The following is a 20,854-nucleotide window of genomic DNA, read 5'->3' as shown; positions in this document are numbered from 1 at the left end:
GAATTGCAAAGTTATAATGCAAAAAAAAATTATGTAAAACATTTTATGTAATTAATTTATGACCTAATGATAACTTTTAAGATTTTTAATTAATGCAAAAAGCATATTTAAATTTTTAGTGGAAGCTATAAATTAATCAAAATTTTTGAAATGTTTTATTTTAATAATAAATATTTAATGAAAATTTTAATTTTTAATTTACTCTTCATTAATTCACAAAATTATAAAGATGATTATATTATTTCACATATACTTTTTTATTTTATTCAAATTTTCGATTGATTTCATTTGTTTTTACTTCTATTTAATAAAAATATCTCTTTATTTTATTTATTTCTTTCATGTAAAAAATTAGGGTTTAATTTAATAAATTTGATAATTTTATTTTTTATTAAAAATATACAAAATTACTATCAAATAGTTTTTAAAATTTAACAACACTTCAATATTAAAATTGTCAACTTTTCTAAAGTAGAGTAGTAGTTCTTATAAAAACTCTACCTCGGATACAACAGAACCAAACAAACCCTAAAAAATTTCCATCATGAAGTGGCAAAACTAATTTTAAAAAGATAAAATCTAATTCATAAATGATACAAATGGTCATTTCATTAAAAAAAAAAAAGGTGAGATCATAGAAAGAAAAAAAAGAGTTTTGATGATTGCATATGCATATGAGTTTAACTTATATTAAAATGATCCTAAAAATAATTACTTTCTAGCAACATATAAAAAAAATGCCCACTTCATATTTTCAAAAATTATAATATTTAATATCATACATCCATTAACACCAAATTAATTTACTCTCATTCATTCTATTATCCTTGATTAATTAATTAAAATGAAAAAAAAATGAAAATTTTAATGAAAATTACAATTTATAATGGACTCCGAGAAAGTGAAATCTCTTACATCCTAGATAAGGCACACATATTATAATTCCTCAAATTAGATATAGTACTGATCATCGACGGATCAATTTATCAAGTTCATAGTTGATATGGATAGTAATACGGTTATTACAAGTTCATCAGGTAAATTTATGCATTTAGTTAAGATCATTACCACAAACCTTAGGAATATAGGCAGAAAACTAAAGTTATTAATTATCTGAAACTAAGCAGCCATGGAAGAGAATTTCAGGCTTGAGCTAGGTCCTGCAGCCTCAACCCCCACAATCTTATTACATCCTCTCTTGTAAGTTTGGCTGCATTGGCTGCACACGGAAAGCGAAAGGCATCTGCGAGTTGTACTCCCGGGCTCGCTGGTATCCATGATCCATCTGCTGATCTCTTGCATTTTCATAATTAGCTATTTGCTGTTGATTCTGCAAAATATTAAAAGTTAGAGAGATTCGTATATATAAACCATTCATGAAAATCAACAAAAGTAGATGGGGGTGATGATCAGTTTGAGACAATAACACATGAATATATAAAATTAGCAAGGATCATCCTTTTCTACTGCTTTAGAGAAGAACTGTTTCCTTTATGCATGCTCCTTCGAGGTGATACACAAGCTAGCTAGCTGTTGATTTATATGTCAACTCAAAATTAAGGTGCACGATGGAAAATGCATTGTGTTCATTAGCTTCTTAGCTACTGGGACTCTAGAGCTAACATGAATGACACTGCACCAGTCAAGTGCAATCAATATATGGGAACCCAATACCACTATTTCACTTTCGTTTTAATTTACTCATGAAAATTAGCAATTTGTCTGGTAAATATAGATAACCCTATAACCAAGTTAACTTGATGAAAGTTGAAACTAGGTGAGGCAACGTGACCTTAGACATTTTCTGCCCCTCCCATCTTATCATGCTAGAATTTAATTAGTTGGATCAGTGAATAATTTCCTTTTTGTTTTCTTTTTGGTTACATGCATGATATAAATACATGCACAAATCCCACACTTTCACTCAGGCATGATCACCCTTTTATTCTTCTTTAACACATAAACTATATATTTGAAAAAAATATACCACAATGAAATTAAACGGTGTTTCTGAACGTGTATAAAGGTGCAGTACAGGAGAATAAATACCACAATGAAATTGAGCTGCTTATTGTCCTCCTCCAGTAATTTCGTCTAAGAAGCAAACCCAAAAGTGTACAAGTTAGGCAAATAATTAGCAAATAAACTTCAGTTAAGATGCAATAAGCAAAAGGTAATACTATCATCAATTAAAGTCAAATTAAAATCAAAATAAGAACTATACCACTGGTAATTAATATATATGATAAATATATATATACATACATTTTTCCTTGTCATATCAAGGATGTCCATCTGTAACAAAAAAAAAGAACCAAAATGAGATTGATAAGCTTTCACTTATATATATATATATATATATTTATATACTGACCTGTTTGGCGCGGACACAGGTAAGGCCATTCTCAAGGGCATCCTCTAAGGCCATCAGCTCCTTGTAAGGCAAAGATGTGATATCCTCCCCTTTCAAATGTCTAATCAAGGACATACTCAAAACATAAGACTATATAAGACAGAGAGTGAGAGTGAGTCAAAGAGAGAAAGAACTAAAGAAACAAAGCTGAAAAAGTACATGCCTGAGTTCAATCTGCATGCTATCATTCTCTTTCTTGATTCTGTCTATTTCATTGCTGAGGTTCTGCAGTGAGTTATTGGTGAAAGAGAAAAAAAAAAAAAAACTGTTAGTTTCTCATTCACAAGAAAATCATAGCTATATGTGAGCTTACAGATTGGTATGTTGGTTAAATTTGTGCTTTTGACCATGAAACCCTAGGGCTACCATCATGAAATAGGTAGATCTTACTGGAGATCTGTTCAGGGAAAATACATTTATTGTTGTTTAATTTTATGCCTTGAAAGTTTAAACCAACCCCTATATAACTCTTTCAATTTTTGCAAGGAAAGGGAAGGAGGACAATAACATTTGATTACCAGATCTTTTGATAGATGTTACACTATTTCAGATAGTTTTAGTTTTCTTTTTCAAAGAAAAAAGTTATAAAATATATGCATGAGAGAGAAAGGGCTAAAGCACTAGATCAATTAAACCCATTTATAGATCTATTCAAAGAATTCATAGTTCATGTTTTTTTATATACTGTTAACAAAAAAAAAAGAGTTATTTTCCTGATACATGAAAGAGAATACCAGATGCCCATAGTTAGGGTCATAACAGTTAGACAAAAAATGAAAGAAAAATCAAAGGAAACAAAGGAAAAAGAATCAAACCTACCTCATGTTTAGCATCCCACAACTTCTTTCCCGAAGTCCTCTGATATTGGTCCAAAATATCAATCAACCTTCACCATAAGAGCAATTTTTTTTTCGAAATGAAAAGGAACAACCAAACAGAAAACCCATCAAGAAAATATATCAAAACAACACAAAAAAGGAAGATTCTTTGTAGTTAATTAGAAGCAGAATCAAGAAAGTAAAAAAGGGTTGAGAGAAAAAGGGGAAAAAAGCTTCATACTTAGTAGATGGGCTGCAATACTCATGCATCTTCCCAGAGCTAGCAAAGATAACAAGAGAAACACGAGCATCACACAGCACACTAATCTCCCTAGCTTTCTTCATGATCCCATTCCTTCTCTTTGAATAAGTAACCTGCCTGTTACTAGAGTTCTCAATCCTCTTGATCTCAATCTTGCCTCTGCCCATCTCTTCTCTTTGCTCTTCGTCTTTTTTGTTTTTTTTTTTTCCTTTCTTTTTTGTTTTGCTTTGCTTGTAAAAAGATGAAGAATGGAGCAGAAAATGAGGTTTAAAGACAGAGATAAGAGTGGAAAAGTAACAGGGAAACATTCTATTTCTGGTTTAGATGATAGAAGACTTTCGAAGTGTTATAGGCACATGTGTATTTCAGGGTTATTGACAAGGCCAAGTCACCTGCCTTTTTCTTTTAAGAAAAACAACTCTGACGTCTTTTTTTTTTTTTTCTTAGTTTTAGTTTCACCTTGGTAACCAATTGGTCTCCATGGTCCTCTCTGATATTAGATAGTAAACAGTATTAATTGAAGTTTTAAAAATGGAAATTTGGACAAGACATCAAAGGCCGGCGTGGGAAACTGATGAGATTGAGCAGGGAACAACCAAGATTTTTTTTAGGGTGGCTTGGCTGTGTTTGATACGTAAAATGAAGAAAAAAAATTGATATGCATGTTGTATAGGAGACGTGTCATGATATGAAACCTTTGAAATGATCAACAATAATGGTCTTGTCTAAGGTTGTAGTGATGGAACTAAATATGGTATTCTATAATAAATCATATCTTAACCATCAAATCTAAATAAAACTGAATATCTAAATATTAAATGGATGCGAGTAAAGAAGAAAGGTTAAAAAAAGAAAAAAAGAGAAGAAAATATAAGTTATATATGATTTTCCAAGAGTCAAAACTATCGACGTCTTTCATAGACAGGAGGGCTAGGTTTGGGTTGGGGCAGTGAGGGGCTCTTTTCTATGCTAGCTATTGTGCATTGCTTGGAAAAGCTTTCATCAAAAAGGTAAATTCACATAGGAAATAGGATTTGGAGATGGTGGGTGGGTGGGGGGATTTGCTTTTGCTTGACAAGGGAAGGGAGGCAACAGGCAATGGTTTTTGTACATTATGCAATACTATAAACTACTATCATTCCCCCTCTCCCCGTTTTTAAAAAGTTTTGATTTTTCAAAAATAATTTAAAAATATTTGAACTAATTAATTTGCTTTTAATTCTATTAATTTATTGATTTGAATTTTTTTATTAAAGTTTTTATTAAATCATTTTAAAGAAAAAACTTCACAAATTTTGCCTAAAAAATTTTATATAAACTTTGTTCTATATATAGGGCCTCAAAGTAGATATAATTAACTTCCACATATCAAGTTCATAGTTGATAGTAGTAATATAGCTTAACAATTTACAAGTTCAGGTAAATTCATGCGCTTAAGATCATCACAAACCCTGGAATATGCAGAAAATTAAAGTTATTACAATCAGAAGCAGGCTAGAGAATTCCATGCTTCAGCAAGCTAGATACCAGCCCCAAACCCACAATATTATTACATCCTCTCTTGTAAGTTTGGCTGCATTTGCTGCACACGGAAGGCGAAAGGCATTTGCGAGTTGTAGGCCTGGTCTACCTGGTATCCATGATTCATCTGCTCTCTAGCGTTTTCAAAAGTTATACGCTGTTGGTTCTGCAAAAATAAGAGATTTATATGTACTATTATTAGCTAGGACTAGGAAGGTCTACATTCGGACATAATTAAAAAGAGAAAAAATTGGAAGGCCTTTAGCCCTTTACTGATCTAGCAAGGAGTATCTAGGTCTGGGGTCATTCTTTTCTACTGCTTTAGAGAAGATTATCTGTTTCCTTTATATATGTATGCTCCTCTAAGTTTGAGGTGATACACAAGCTAGAAGTTGATGTATCAACTCAACAAGGTGCTGCAAAATCTTTGCAATTCTGCTCAATCAATCATTAATTAGCTTCTTAGCCATGGGAACTCTAGATCTAAAACATGACATTGCGCCACTCCTTTGCAACATGTGAATCAACGGAATGAAACTCTGAATTCAATTATGATTAGTCTTTTCTTCCTCACTCCATTAACATACTTACTTAAAAAAAAAAAAAAGCTAATAGGTCAAAAAGGTAGAAATCAAAAGGTATTAAATTAAGGAGTAGAAAAAGAAGGGTGCGGTATAGGAGAATAAATACCAGAATGAAAGTGAGCTGCTTAATTTCCTCCTCCAAAAATTTCGTCTGAGAAGCATACCCAAAAAGTGTACAAGTCAGGCAAATAATTAAAATGCTGTTTAAAGAATATATACATATAGACATTAAGGGCCAATAAAATCACAAAAAATACTATATAGGCATACATTTTTCCTTGTCATATCAAGGATGTCCATCTGTACAAAAGTAAAAAAAAAAAAGGAACCAAATGAGATTAATAAGCTTAAATATATATAGTTTGGAGATGTTTAAGGGGGCAAATAGTAATTCTACTACTGGCCTGTTTGGCACGGACACTGGTAAGACCATGCTCAAGGACATCCTCTATGGCCATCAGCTCTTTGTAAGGCAAAGATGTGATATCCTCCCCTTTCAAATGCCTAATTAATAAGGAAATACTTCAAACATAAAACTACGAGACGGAGAAAGAACCAAGGAAAAAATTAAAGCTGAAAAAGTATATACCCGAGTTCAATCTGCATGCTATCATTCTCTTTCTTGATTCTATCTATTTCATTGCTGAGGTTCTGCAGTGGGTTTTTGTTTTTTAACAAAAAAAAAAAATAACTGTTAGTTTTTCTTTCATAAGGAAATCATATTGGTATATATGTTGGTTAAATTTGTGCCTTTGACCTAGAAACCCTACAGCAACCATCAGGAACTAAGTAGATCTTACTGGATATCTGTTCACGGAAAAATATATTTATTGTTGTTTAATTTTATACCTTTAAAACTGACTCCCATATAGCTGTTTCAATTTTTGCAAGGAAAAGGAACGTGAAAAATGACATTTTATTACCAGATCTGTTAATAGATGTTACATTCAGATAGTTTTAGTTTTCCTTTTCAGCAGAATTTAAAAAAATTTATAGAATATATGCCTGAGAGAAAAAGGCCTAAATCACTACATCAATTCATCCCATTTGTAGATCTATTCAGAGTATTTAAAGTTCATGGGTTTTTTTTTTATATATTTTTGGCAAAAAAAAAGTCATTTTTCTGTACATGCAAGAGATTAGCAGATGTCCTTAGCTAGGGTCACAACAGTTAGAAAAAAGATGAAAGAAAAATCAAAGGAAAGATAGAAAAAGCATGAAACCTACCTCATGTTTAGCATCCCACAACTTCTTTCCAGAAGTCTTCTGATATTGGTCCAGAATATCAATCAACCTTCACCATATGAGGATTTTTTTTTTTCAAAATGAAAAAGAGCAAGCAAACAGAAAACCCATCATGAAAAATACAAAAAAAAAAAAAAAAAAAAAAAAATTCCTTCCAGTAAGAAGCAAAACCAAGAAAGTAAAAAAGGGTTTGGAAGAAAAACAAAGAAAAAACGCTTCATACTGAGTAGAAGGGCTGCAATACTGATGCATCTTCCCGGAACTAGCAAAGACAATTAGAGCAACACGGGCATCACACATCACACTAATCTCCTTAGCTTTATTCATGATCCCATTCCTTCTCTTTGAATAAGTAACCTGCCTGCTGCTTGAGTTCTCAATCCTCTTGATCTCAATCTTGCCTCTCCCCATCTCTTCTCTAGATCTAATTTGCTCTTGATTTGCTTTTTTTCTTTCCTTTTAAAATTTTTTTTTTTTGCCTGTAAAATGATGAAGAATGGAGCAGAAAATGAGGCTTAAAGGCAGCGATAAGAGAGGAAAAGAAACAGGGTATTCCATTTCAGGTTTAGAGGACAGAAAACTTTCGAAGTATCATGGTAGGGACATGTTTGTTTCAGGGTTCTTGACAGGCCAAGCCACCTGCCTTTCTTTTAGAGAAGAAATGGCTTCGTTAGTTTTGGTTTAATTCACCTGGTTAACCATTGGTCTCATCTATCCTTCTATGTGTAGTAGTATTGCTTCAATAGAGCTCTTACGGTTAGGGTTTGGGGCTTTAAATAAGAAATTTGGACAAGACTTTCAAGGCCGGCGTGGGAAACTGATGGGATTGAGGACTGAGGGAACGACAAAAGATTTTGTAGGGTGGCCTTGGCTTTGATGTGTTTGATACGTAAAATGAAAAGAAAATAAAAAAAAGAATTTGGTGTGCATGTTGTAAAAGACACGTGTCATGATATGAAGCCTTTGAAATAATAATAATCGTCTTGTCCAGGTTTGCAGTGAAGGAAGTAAACATGCTATTCTATAATAAATTAGTCACGTCCTAACCATCTAATCAAAATAAAAGAGGAAAGTTTTCTTTTTAATTAGGGTTAATATGCAGTTTAAACCTTGAATTATATTATTTTTCACAGTTCAATACATGTAAAAATTTTACAGTAATAGTTAAAATGATATTGTGATAGATACTGACCAATGAAAATACATCACATATCATGATTTTATTTATTGTTATTTATCACGTCAGTGTATTATTAACAGTGTTAGTGTTTGAGGCAAATAACGTTATTAAATGAAAGTTGAATATAATATTAAATCATGAATTTTTTTTATAAATACCAAATCATAAAAAGTAATATAGTTTAGTGATCAAATTACATATTAACCCTTTTGATTATGAATATGTAAATAAATAATGGAGAAAGTTAAAAAAAAAAAAAAGAAAAATATAAGATATATAAATATGATTTTCCTAGAATCAAAAACTTTTGAAGGTAGGAATTGGGTTGGGGCAGTGGGACGCTCTGTTCTATGCTAGGCTAGCTATTGTGCTTCAGATTCACAAATCCTTGAAAGTATGTCGGATTGCATTAATGATACTCACAAATTTGGATCGGTGTCTGTAGCTTCTTTAGAAGTGACCATGAAATTGATCTTTGTTTTTTTGCTATTGTTATATTGGTTTGTTTTGATCTCAGTGATGTAATATCTCGCAGCTAAGGAAGTTCGTTCTATTTTGCTCAATTAGGCGTTTTTTTGCTCTTACCTATTACATTATATAATAATTGTCCCCAATTAGATTTTTGGGTTGACACTTTAACAATGTAATATCATATGATTGGGAGGTAATTTTGGGATGAGTGTTGTTTATAAGTTTGAGTATCTATTTCTTTTTTCTTTTGGCTTCTCTTTCTTTTAGGCTTTTAGCGTTTATCCTCTTTTCTTTGTTTTGTTAGTCTCGGCAGAGTTTCTTCTTTTCTTTTCATTTTTGATTTCTTCATTTTTTTTATTTTTTCCTTTTGTGGATGAAGAAATTTAATACAGTTTAACCCATGATTCGAGTTATTTTGACGTTGTTTTTTCTGCATATGGGTATTGTCTGATTTATTATTACTATTTTCTATACATTGTATAGATTATTATTTTTGTAGTTTCTAGATTTTGTTTTTGTGTTTGAATTTTTTTTTATTAAGCTGTGTTTTTTTTTTTTTTTATTTTGGGTTAGTAATTGAAAGTAGTTTTATGTTAGAAGGTGTTTAAAATTGGCTCTCAAAAGCGTTTTTAGTGTTGGAAATTGACGTCAAAGACCAACAATCCCCTTCTACCTCTTCTTCCACTTCCAAAACTTTAGGCCCATCTATCTACTTTCATCTTTCAATTTCAAACACTCTAGTATTTGCCTTTAGGATTGGTTTTAATTAATTTTATTTCTTTGAATCATTTGGACTTTGGGTTTCACTTTTATTTGCTCAAAGTTTACTCCTTTAACGATTCTATGGAAGCTTGTGGTGTTGGTATGGAAGCTTTTAATATCGACTTTAGGACTTTAAAAAAATGGTGATGAACCCACCGAAGCTTATATGCTGAAGACTGCAATTACAAGTGTTTGATTATTGAATAGCATTTGCCTTTGCTACAGGTAAGAGTAAGAGCAATGGAAAGGGTTCAACTGATGCAACGATTGTCAAATAGGAGAAACAGAGTGAATCAAATTCGGAAATGCTTTCGGAGAACTGCAAGTTACCCCTTGTGTGGATTGACTTGGAAATGTTTGGCAAGTATAAGCAAAATGCTATTTGTAACTAATTTAGTCACTTTAATAGTGATTATGTGATTTAAAAATGGTATGCATTTCATTTCATGTTTGTTTATATCTATTGCTATACAGTTTTAAATATTGAGAATATTCTGAAATTTGAATTTTCTGAATTTTCAAACCTTTTGGTTTGAGAAAGCTATATCAATTTCGAGAAATTTTCAGTTGATTCTAAGTTAAAAAAGTTTTACTAAAGTTCAATGTCCAAATAACAGCTAAGAAGTGCCCAAACAAATTGCCTTAAAATTGCAACACGTAGACTCTTAATATAACCAAAAAAACTTGAAAAGACAAAATTTGTCTTGCCATTATCTGTTTATGGATAGCAATATAGTTTTTCAATTTAGTTTATCTCATTAAACATGCCTTGTGATGGTTATAACATAATCTTATTTAAATTATGCTGTATATTTCTAATTTATCTGCAGAAATGAGATATTTTATTCTTTTGAGTTGTTTAAAGTGTTATATATATTTGTAGTAGAGCATCTCTATATTTTTTAATACTTTGAGTTATGTTCAGTGAAAGTTGCTAATATTTTAGATCTGATTTAGAATATTTTCTTTTTCAAGGTCCTGATCTGGTAATCTATAAATCAAAGTCTGTTTAGATACAATATTTTCTTTACATAATAAAAAATGTAAAAAAAATAACTTCATATCTTATTTTCATCATTGAGATCTACAGAAAGATTTGCAAGTTTTGCTTGGCTGTAGATCTACAGATAGGTCGAAAAGAAATTAAAATTTAACGTTGGAAACATTTAGTAGCTTGAAGGTGTTGTAGTAACTTGAAATTAGTGGTATCAGAGTAAATGATATCTTAACTACTATAAGTACCTGTTTTTTCGCTTTTCAAGATATCTCTACAGTGATACTTTTTTGTTCACCTGCCTTTTTGCATCTTAAGACCAAGCAACAATTGTTAAAACAAGAAATAAAGAGCATATTATCAAGCGTAAAATACTTTTAATTCCCCAATAATCAGTAAATTAACAATGTCCAAGGCACTTTCAAGAAACCATCTAGATATGCTTTTCAAGAGTCTTATTTACCTACAATAACTAACATGATCACGCATTTGCTTTTATACGTTGTGCAATTAAAAATCCATAACTACTAATAAAAGCTATCCTCCTTCTATATTGAAGGGACAGCTTGACAATGTCAAAGAAATAAATTGAAGCATAATTGTTAGAAAAAGCTTTTTCCAGAATCTTCTCCGCTGAAAGTTAAAGCTTTTCCCTCGAATTTCATCCCTTATGGCCTCCAATGGTGCTTCTACTATAAATCTTTTTTTTTCTTTTCTTCTTCCATTTTATAGTAATTGATATTGATTTTTTCTTGTCATAACGATTTTGAGATCGTTAGACGTAAATTTATTAATAATTATTTTATTTTATTTTTTATTAAAAATATTATTATTATTATTATTAAAATAGTAGAGCCGGACAAAACCGATGTCTACATTTTTCTCTTCTTTTTTTTTTTTTTATTTTTGTATTTAATTTTGAAAGGAACAAGGATTTAGGGATGCAATAGAGAATAGTTTAGAAAGATCAAACGGCAGTTGGCCTCTAGCTCTGGTAGTAACTTGCTCCAAGGTCAACTTTTCAAGCGATCTGAGACTATACGAACCCCTAAATTTATTGTGCTAATTCTAGCTAAATTTTCAATCTTGTTATCAGTTATAGCTTTCATCAATTTTTAATTCTTTTTGTAAATTTTCAAGAAATTTGGTAATTTAATACATATGTTGTACATTGGTTTAGCAGTTAAAGAAATGGAATGAACAGTGGGTGATATTAGATCCCACAACAGGGAAAATGGAGTACTTCCTCCTTCTCTTTCTTTTATACGTTTTTCAGAGTTGTGATTATTTTCTTTATTTTCTTCGCCCCGGTGAGTTTCTTATTTTATTTTCATGTTTGATTTCTAGTTTTTTTTTGTTACTCTTTTTTCTAGATGATTAGTTTTTTGTTGGTATCTTTCTGTTGGGTATGTTATCTTTTGAAAGGATTTTGTGTTTGGAAACACTTGCATGTTTATTCTAATCTTTTCTTGTGCATGCTATGGTTGGCTATACTTTGTACTGGCTATACTGAATCTATTGGTGTAATCTGGGTTGAATTTGACCACTCAGGAAATGATGGAGGTTACCATACATTTGAAACTGCATTAAAGAGTGCTCAAATTGTGAAGGTTCAATGTATTGGAGTCCCTGATATTCCAACAGAAGAATTGAAAGAAATCACAAATAACTTTAGTAAAAATTCTTTGATCGGAGAAAATTCATATGGTAGAGTTTATTATGGAGTTTTTAAAAGTGGGCATGCTACAGCAATCAAAAAGTTAGATGCCAGCAAGCAACCTGATGATGAGTTTTTAGCCCAGGTTTAGTTAACAGCTATAATTCATTGCATTTACTGCATCTCAAAATTAATTTTAGAGTTTAAGATTTGTATCCATTGATGCATGGATTTTCAAGTTTCCATGGTGTCAAGGTTGAAACATGAAAACTTTGTTCAATTGCTTGGTTACTGTGTTGATGGGAGCTCCCGTATACTTGCTTACGAGTTTGTGTCTAATGGATCACCGTAGGATATTTTTCGTGGTATGTGTGATTATGCTTAAGTCATTACTCAAGTTATGCAAAGTTGAAAACTATTGAGGAGTGTAACGACGCTTGAAGCAAGGATCACTTAGTGATGCTATTATAAAATTGAATTATAAAGTTTCTTTCTCTATTAGAAACAAAATCTTTGGTTTGTAATATTTACTTGTCGTGTTGTTAATATTGCAAGATTATTATTATTTTAATGTAAAGAGAAAGGGTGTTAAGGAAGCTCAGCCAGGCCCTGTTCTGATATGGGCACAAAAAGTAAATGCTTAACAATTTTTATTAGCAGAATCATTGTCACATGAAATTGTTATATATTAGTAAATTCATTGTGTAAAATATATAGCAGATTCATTGGCCTTGACATGTGTGTTTCAGCTTTGGTAGGTTTATGTTTTGGATTTTCATTTGCTTATAGGACCTTTATATACTTGAATTTGAGTTGTGGACTTGATATAGAATAATTATCTTGCTTATCATTGTGGTTATTCTTTTCCCATAAGTGTCTTACTACAACGTCTTTGAAGCCAAGTTAATGACACCGTTGGAACATTAGCTGGAGGTAGGTATACCAACAGTGATGTTGTTGCTGCTGTGATCCTTGATACTGGATCAACTGCAGCTTACGTGGAACGTGCATAGGCAATACCAAAATGGCATTGTCTACTATCAAAATCAAGAGAGATGGTCTGCTGTTCTTTAATTGTTATTAGTAACTTTCTATAACTTTGAGACTGTTTCTTTTCTTTCTTGATGTCACAATTAAAATCAATTATGGTATCCATGTATGTTTGAAATAGAACTGTTTAATAATGGAGTATGAATACTAAAGTTGCTATTGATAATGGCTGAAGGTTATCAATATGGAGTAGGGTAAGAAAACAAATTTGTGAATAATATTTTAATTTTATATATCGTAGTTATGCTGTTCAGCAAACTATTTTCCATTTTAATATCTCCTTGGATCCCTTTATCCTTTCAATTGCTTCCTCTTAAATTTAATCCCAAGTCCTCGATAAACAACTTAAGAGACATTAATAGCTAGCTGCAACCTTATAGTGTTCAGTTCATTGAGAATTTAGATTGTAGCATTTAAAATACTTGCCATTATCAGATGCTGTGCAATGTAAAGTTTACAGAATTGAAAGTTTAAACTCATATAAATTGAGGCAGTTATGGACAAGGAAGATACAAATCTAATGTAGTACTTTGACGAGTGTTTCAATGTCATTGATGATGCTAAAAGACTGGGTGATGGTGTGTTGGTTCACTGCTTTATGGGGAATATTTAGAAGGTGTTTTCCCTTATTTTCGTGTCAAACAAGATTATATTTTTATAAAATTGTTTCTTGGATGAAATGATCCCATATTAAAAAGCTTTTTATTTGAATTATTAGCATCAATACTCTTTACTTGTGCAATTTGTATATCAAGTCTCTTTTCACAGACATTCTTAGAGCATCATTCCTTCAGCTTCATTCCTGTTACTCCGCAGCCTCTCATTGTTTGTCAGAAACTGGAATTTGCTGGTAGTATCATTAATCTGATTTAAATATTAAAAAAAAACGTATATTCTTGATGTCATTTGATACTACCTTCAATGGTTGTATGTATCAATCGGAGATTGTTTTCTATTATGCCATCTGCTCTTTAACTTATAGCTTGGTATTTCTAATGTTGTCGTGATTGGTTGTTCGGAAATATGAGATCAATTACATTGTCATAATGAGCAGGCTGTTGTTCATAGTCTCATTTTACTTAGTGAGATTCATTATTATTTTAAATGTTCTCACATTCTTACAAATTAATTTAATTAAATGTCACTAAAAAAAAATGGCATATTAACGGTAATTTTGTAGTAGTCATTCACTTAAAAACATTATTAGTTTCTATGTTTTTTATAAAACTTAAAGCGTTTATTATCAAAATGTCACTAAATTTTCAAATAGCGTCATTGTTACTTATAAACGTTACCCAAGACTTGATATCAGTGGCGTTTCTCAACTAAAACGCCCTGAATAATCCTACCTTAAAAATTTTAGTAAATACTAAAGGCATGTTTTTAGCAAACAACGCCTTCAATAATAATCTTTAAAAAAATTGTATGAGATTACTGAAAGCGTTTTTTTACAAAAAAACATCTTTAATAATTGGACAAAAAAATTTCACAAGCTTATTAAAGTCATTTTGTTAAAAAACACCTTCAATAAATATCATATTAAAATAATTCGATCGTACTGATATTAACCATAAGGTTGTAGGTTTGATCCCTTCCTTTAACTTTTTATGTGTTTTTGCATAGATTATTTGCAATTGATTATTGTAGGTATTTTCCTAGCAAAATCGCCTTCACCAATTGCTTTCAAAAATTTTTTAGAGAATATTGAAGGCGTTTTTTGCATAGAAACGCTCTTAATAATCCATAGGAAAAATATGGAGTCGATTTTTGAAGGCATTTTTGGCTGAATTCGCCTTTTATACTCCAGTCAATAAATTTTTGTTGTGATTATTAAATGGGATTTTTGTAAAAATTGTCATCAATAATCCATAGCCAAAAGTTTGAACGGATGATTAAATGTGTTTTTTACTTAAAACGCCTATAATATTCTAGACGAAACTTTTAATGACGGATTATTGAAGGCAGTTATTTCCATAAACGCCTTCAATAAAATTTTGTTAGGGATTATTCAAGGTGTTACCCGTAGGCAAACGTCCTTCATAATCCATTCAATTAATTTTTAATTGGTATTATTGAAGGTATTTTTTTAAAACGCCTTCAATAATTTATACAAAAAAGATGAGACAGATTCTTGACGGGATTTTTTTTTGCCTAAAACACCTTTAATATTTCACACAATAAATTTTTGGTGAGATTATTAAAGGCAGTTTTGGTAAAAAAATGTCATTATTATTTCAGACGATAAATTTTGGTGGTCGGATTATTAAGGTGGTTATATCCAGAAATGCCTTCAATAACATTTTGTTAGGGATTATTAAAGATATTACCCATAAGAAAACGCCTTTCATAATCCATTCGATTAATTTTTAGTTGGTTTTATTGAAAGCATTTTTTTAAAACCCCTTCAATAATCCATACAAAAAAGGCGCGATGGATTCTTGAAAGTATTTTTTTTACCAAAACACCTTTAATATTTCATATAATTAATTTTTGGTGTAATTATTAAAGGCAGTTTTGGTTAAAAACTCTTTCAAAATTTTTTGTTATGAATGATTCAAGGCTTTTTCTTGCTAAAAATGCCTTCAATAATTCGATCAAGAAAACATATTTAATATTGTATATGTCAAGGCAGTTGTAGGTTTATGCCTAGAATATGTTTGTTGTCAGTTGTATATTAATACCCAAAAAACATTTGGTTTTTATATGTGATACTACGAATTACATTTTGGAATTTACATAATAAATATTGTTGTATTTCAATAAATTGATCACACATCTGAAATTAAAACTGATAACGTTGTCATATTAATATACTTTTCTGAAATAATCATACTAAATAATTTATTAAGTACACATAGTGTATTCATATTAAGTATAACAATAATATTAAACCAATACCCTAATGTACAAACTTAAAGTTTCCATTCAACATGGCATGTTCAAAACATTATAACACTTAGTTCCTTATATATTTACATTCAACTAACAATGTTTAACCTGAAGGTTTATTAACATTGATAAATGATAATACATAATCACACCATTCTTTATGGACTTCATTCATTTCCTCTTTCATTAAGCTTTCTTTACTCTCCCACTAAAACAAAATATCAGAAGTAAATGTTAAGAAATGAGAACATAATGTACCTTTTTATTTTTTTGAAGATATAACGAGTTTATGAGATTTATACTAACCTTGAATGGTGTGATCATAAAATCATGTAACATTATCTCCCATATAAAACGAATGATATAATATCCACATTCAATATTATTGGGTTGACGAGGTATCTGAAAATTAAATTGAATGGATTTAGAAAATATTTATCTACACAAACTCAGCATAAAAGAATATATTTCACATTTATCGATAATGAAACCTATTTCGATTTTTTTATCTTCTAATTGAATGCAGATATTATCTTAAATTGAAAAGAAAAAAAATTACTTAATACATAAATAAAATTACTTATGAAAAAACAAAAGATATATAATATAATAAAGTATAATACCTTTTTATAAAAGTTTGAATATCAGTGTTAGGCATCGCCGTTGGATTAAGTGAATTAAGTAAGTATGGCGTTAAGGATTTGGTGTCAATCACAATAAGCACCTAATGACGACTGCAAAATAATAACAATGATATACTCAGATTATGCATTAGATCATATTTGGGTAAGGTTGGGGTAATTAAGGTTGGAGTAATTAAGGTTGGAATATAGCTTCCTACGCATTATACGAGAGCAAATAATAATCAACCGGTGTTTTCATGCATAGGATCACATGATTAGCATAATAAGCAACTGTCTCACTCTACTCACTAATGAAGTTGAGGTCAATGAATCTAAATCTATTACTCAACTGTCTCCCCTTAAGCTCTCTATATAGAAAGTTGTACGATAACAATCAATACTGCTAGTTAGTATTACAACCTAATATAGATTACTACATATTGAATGTGCATATTTGTATTTATAAGCTAACCTTATATAAGCAATGATCTCAACAACTGATAATTCATCTAGTTCACAAAATTCTTTAATCTCCTCCACACCAATGGAAAAAAATGATAGTTTATCAAATAACCCTTCCTCAGACTCAATGGTTATAAAGTTTCCTTCAAAAATATGTTCCAACTAATATTTGGATAACTAATCAATGGAAGCCTGAGCAAGGGTCATACTGTGAGTTCGAATATCATGCTACAATATTTAATAAAATATAAGTATTAAAACCAAATCAATCAATATAATAAACAAATTAATATTAAATTTATAAACAATATCATACTTCTTGGGTGGTAACAGAGGATGAAACTGCTTCCTTACTTGCAACGAAAGTTTTTCCTATGGGGACAATGCTGTTAGACCGATGTACTAGCATGTTATGCTGCATTGCTACTAACATGGACTCCAAAGCAGTCAGTTTTTACTGTTGCTCATTGAGAGTTGCTCCTGGTCATCAATTTGTTGCTATTGTTGCTCAATGATTGCTTCATATTATGCATTTCTCATTCGCAAGATTTTTTATTGATTACCAAAAAACTTTGATGACAAGATAAATTTACCAACCCCACGAACCCAACCAGGCCTTTCTTTAGCGCCTAATGCTAAAGACAAAGGATCTTTGCCATATTGGGTTGCCAGTTCACCAGATTGGACTTTGGCAGCATAATCATCCTAAAGGGCAATAATAAGATGAGCTATAACAACAAATCTATACAAGCTAGTATACACTCATGCATACAACTACAATGTCAATCATACATTATATTAAAAAAATAGTTATACATACAATCTTTTTTGTCATTTCTTCGATTGTTTCATTTACAAAGAATCCATCCTTCCATAGATGTCCTTGTTTCTAGACATCTCATCTGGAAACTTCTATGCCAGAGCTTGTTGATTCCTATTAAATTATCGCAATAAAAGAATCAAAATGTATGAAATAAATGTTCATAAATATTCATTAATGAGTATAAAATAAGTGTACGAATACATACTAGCTCATACTTCACATTTGCATATCTTTTTCTCGCTGTCTGCAGGTGATATTGTTGTTTGGCCCGAATGTCCCATTGCTGTTCTTTAATATTTTACAAAATTAAGAACTTACGTCAATCACATATGAATATCAAAGGCTATATTGCTTAAAGACTTACAAATAATTTTTTTGGTAATGGGTTTACATACTGAGAAATCTTCTGAAAGTTGATTTTGAACAAATTTTGTCCAATCTGCAATACTTATAACATCTGCATATGCCGCAGGTGGAACAACCAATACATCACCTTCACTAGCCAGCGGTAAAATATATTGGGTTGTTAATATACTTTTAAAGTCTGAATATTTTTTCAGCAAATTGTAACATAATCTTTTTACAGTCAATTAGGATATCAAACCGTTCCTAAATAAATTAACATAATTAGTTTGAACACATTGAATTTCAATTAAATGATCATTTAATAAATTTTACGAAATAGTTGAATAAACATACCACAATCAACTGCCATATCTCATCTCTTAGATCATCAGAAACTCATCAGCAATCGATATATGTAATGGAAATCTTACAATGGATGATAGCTCTAATATGAGTAGCCATCTTGGCAGCTCATTCAGACATAGGCTGCCCACATTGATTAAAGTGAACATTAATTTTTATGTCACTCAATTTAATTTGTCTATTTAGGCCCCTCCCTTTCTTTTTTGGCCTACAACTGTGTCTTATGCATATTCATTAGAAGGAGAATAATGTTGTTTGAAGTCTATGATACCTGTAATGTTGATCATAATTATACGAATTACATAATATGACTGTCTAAATTTAACAATGTACATTATTAAATACAACCAATACCATACTACGTACAGAAACACCATTCAGCACACCAATCAGCAATGTGCTCAAACATACCCTTCAGCAAACCACTTAGAAATACTATTCAATAAACCATTCAGAATATGATTCAGTACCCCAATATCATACAAAATCATTTAGCAAAATAATATAAGACAACAAGATTCAGCAAACCATTCAGCATATGATTCAGCCCCCCAATATCATACAAAACCATTCAACAAAACAATATTAGACAATAAGGTTCAACAAACCATTCAGCATATGATTCAGTCCCCCAATATCATACAATACCATTCAACAAAAAAAAAATCAAACAATAAGGTTTAGCAAACCATAATATTTAAGGCATACTACATAGAAACAACATACATGCAATGAAAGGTGTTTGGACGACTATGCTTACGGTGAAGTTAATAAAAATATATAAATGCATATATAAATATTAAGAAATAAAAAAAAATCTTTATCGATTATTATAAATAATACAGTAAACTAAAAAAAAAAGACTTATCAATGGAAAGAGATGTGCGCACTGTTGATTTGTTAAAGGTCAGTGGCAATTATAGGGATAAAGAAATGAATGGTCTGATAAAAATGTGTTTAAGGGTTTGGTTTGGTTGAATAACACAGCTTTTAATCATTCTGTGTACTAGCAGTTTGTCATTTTGATATTCAAAGCAGGGAAATGAATATATAAATTATTATTAAAGGTGTTTTTTTCTAGAAACAATGCCTTCAATAATCCCCTAAAAATTATATTGAAGATTATTGAAGGTATTTTTTACAAAAAGACACCTTTAGAAATCTAAAAAATAAGTTGCTAACGAAATTATTAAAGGTTTTTTTCATGAAAAAATGCCTTTCATAATTTTAAAAAATTATTAAAGGCATTTTGAGTAGAAAATCGCCTTCACTAATATGTCCGTGATAAAGATGGAGGGAATTATTGATAGCGTATTATGTAGAAAACACCTTCAAAAATTATGGACTTCAAAAGTTTATAACAAACTATTGAAGGCGTTTTATAATAAAAGACACCTTTAATAACCCCAAAAATTATTTTTAGAGGGAAGTTATTGAAAGCATGTCTTATCAACAAACGCCTTCAGTAATTATGTACTAAGTTTAAAGAAATTATTAAAGGTATTTTTCTAGAACAAATACCTTTTCTAACCATAGTGGTATATTGAAGGCCTTTTTCAGTAGAAGACGTTTTGAATAATTTAAAAAATTTTTTTAAAAAATTATTGACGGTGATTATTATCTGAAAACGCTTTTAATATTTATGCAAAAATATTTAAAAGGAATTATTAAATGTATTTTTCTTGAATATACGCCTTCAATTACCATGTTAGAATTTTCATTGCTGTATATTGAAGGTGTTTCACAGTAGAATACGCTTTTAATAATCCAAACAAAATTTAGAAGGCTTTTGTTATCGAAAAAGGCCTTCAATAGTTATGTAGATAATTTATAATAAAAGATGTTTTCTTGAATACATGCTTTATATTGAAGGCATTTTATAGTAGAAGACACTTTTAATAATCCAAACAAATTCTAAAAGAAAATTATTAAAGACGTTTATTATAAAGAAACACATACAATTTTTATGAAGATAATTTAAATTTTATTTATTAAAGGCCGTTGTTAGTAGAAGACGCTTTTAATAATTCTAAAATTTTTTTAAAGGGAAATTATTGAAGGCATATGTTATTAACAAACACCTTCAGTAATTATGTACTAAGCTTAAATGAATTATTAAAGGCGTTTGCCTACAATAAACACTTTTTATAACCATAGTGGTATATTGAAGGTGTTTACCAGTAGAAGAGGCCTTCAATAATCCCAAAAATTTTTTAAGAGAAAATTATTAACGGTGGTTGTTATCTAAAAACACCTTCAATAATTATCTACAAAATTTAAAAGAAATTATTAAAGGCGTTCTTCTTTAATATATGTCTTCAATTACTGTGTTAAATTTGTGTAACTATATATTGAAGGCATTTTACAATAAAAGATGCCTTTATGATCTATA

General features: G+C 30.3%; 2 protein-coding genes across 2 annotated transcripts; both read right to left on the bottom strand.

Annotated features, from left to right (window-relative positions):
• Window positions 1–936: 936 nt before the first annotated feature.
• Window positions 937–3,750, bottom strand: LOC149513076 (agamous-like MADS-box protein MADS9). The gene is made up of 7 exons (XM_089749485.1): window positions 3,473–3,750; window positions 3,233–3,299; window positions 2,577–2,638; window positions 2,375–2,474; window positions 2,266–2,295; window positions 2,050–2,094; window positions 937–1,330 (listed from the first exon to the last, which is right to left on the bottom strand). Exons 1-7 carry the CDS (start codon window positions 3,658–3,660, stop codon window positions 1,187–1,189), a joined length of 636 nt encoding a protein of 211 aa, XP_089605611.1. The 5' UTR covers window positions 3,661–3,750; the 3' UTR covers window positions 937–1,186.
• Window positions 3,751–4,842: 1,092 nt separating this feature from the next.
• Window positions 4,843–7,341, bottom strand: LOC111315143 (agamous-like MADS-box protein MADS9). Its single transcript, XM_089749486.1, has 7 exons — window positions 7,067–7,341; window positions 6,826–6,892; window positions 6,188–6,249; window positions 6,003–6,102; window positions 5,869–5,898; window positions 5,705–5,749; window positions 4,843–5,180 (listed from the first exon to the last, which is right to left on the bottom strand). Exons 1-7 carry the CDS (start codon window positions 7,252–7,254, stop codon window positions 5,043–5,045), a joined length of 630 nt encoding a protein of 209 aa, XP_089605612.1. The 5' UTR covers window positions 7,255–7,341; the 3' UTR covers window positions 4,843–5,042.
• Between the last annotated feature and the right edge of the window lie 13,513 nt (window positions 7,342–20,854).

This window comes from Durio zibethinus, chromosome 20 (genome assembly GCF_047325235.1).
Source record: "Durio zibethinus cultivar Kanyao isolate XHJ-2024 chromosome 20, ASM4732523v1, whole genome shotgun sequence".
NCBI classification, from domain to species: Eukaryota; Viridiplantae; Streptophyta; class Magnoliopsida; order Malvales; family Malvaceae; genus Durio; species Durio zibethinus.
The sequence above is the reverse complement of the archived record's forward strand: the minus strand, read 5'-3'. Positions and strand labels throughout refer to the sequence as shown.

Bases quoted from the DNA above. Each gene is read 5' to 3' on its own strand.
- LOC149513076 (XM_089749485.1), bottom strand. From the start codon at position 3,660: ATGGGCAGAGGCAAGATTGAGATCAAGAGGATTGAGAACTCTAGTAAC. The intron at 3,300-3,472 runs GTATGAAGCTTT...CTTATGGTGAAG, and splicing joins TATTGCAGCCCATCTACTAA to GTTGATTGATATTTTGGACC. The intron at 2,095-2,265 runs GTATGTATATAT...TTTGCTTCTTAG, and splicing joins TTGATATGACAAGGAAAAAT to ACGAAATTACTGGAGGAGGA.
- LOC111315143 (XM_089749486.1), bottom strand. From the start codon at position 7,254: ATGGGGAGAGGCAAGATTGAGATCAAGAGGATTGAGAACTCAAGCAGC. The intron at 6,250-6,825 runs GTAGGTTTCATG...AACCCACTGCAG, and splicing joins TGTGGGATGCTAAACATGAG to AACCTCAGCAATGAAATAGA. The intron at 5,899-6,002 runs GCCAGTAGTAGA...ACTTTTGTACAG, and splicing joins CCAGTGTCCGTGCCAAACAG to ATGGACATCCTTGATATGAC.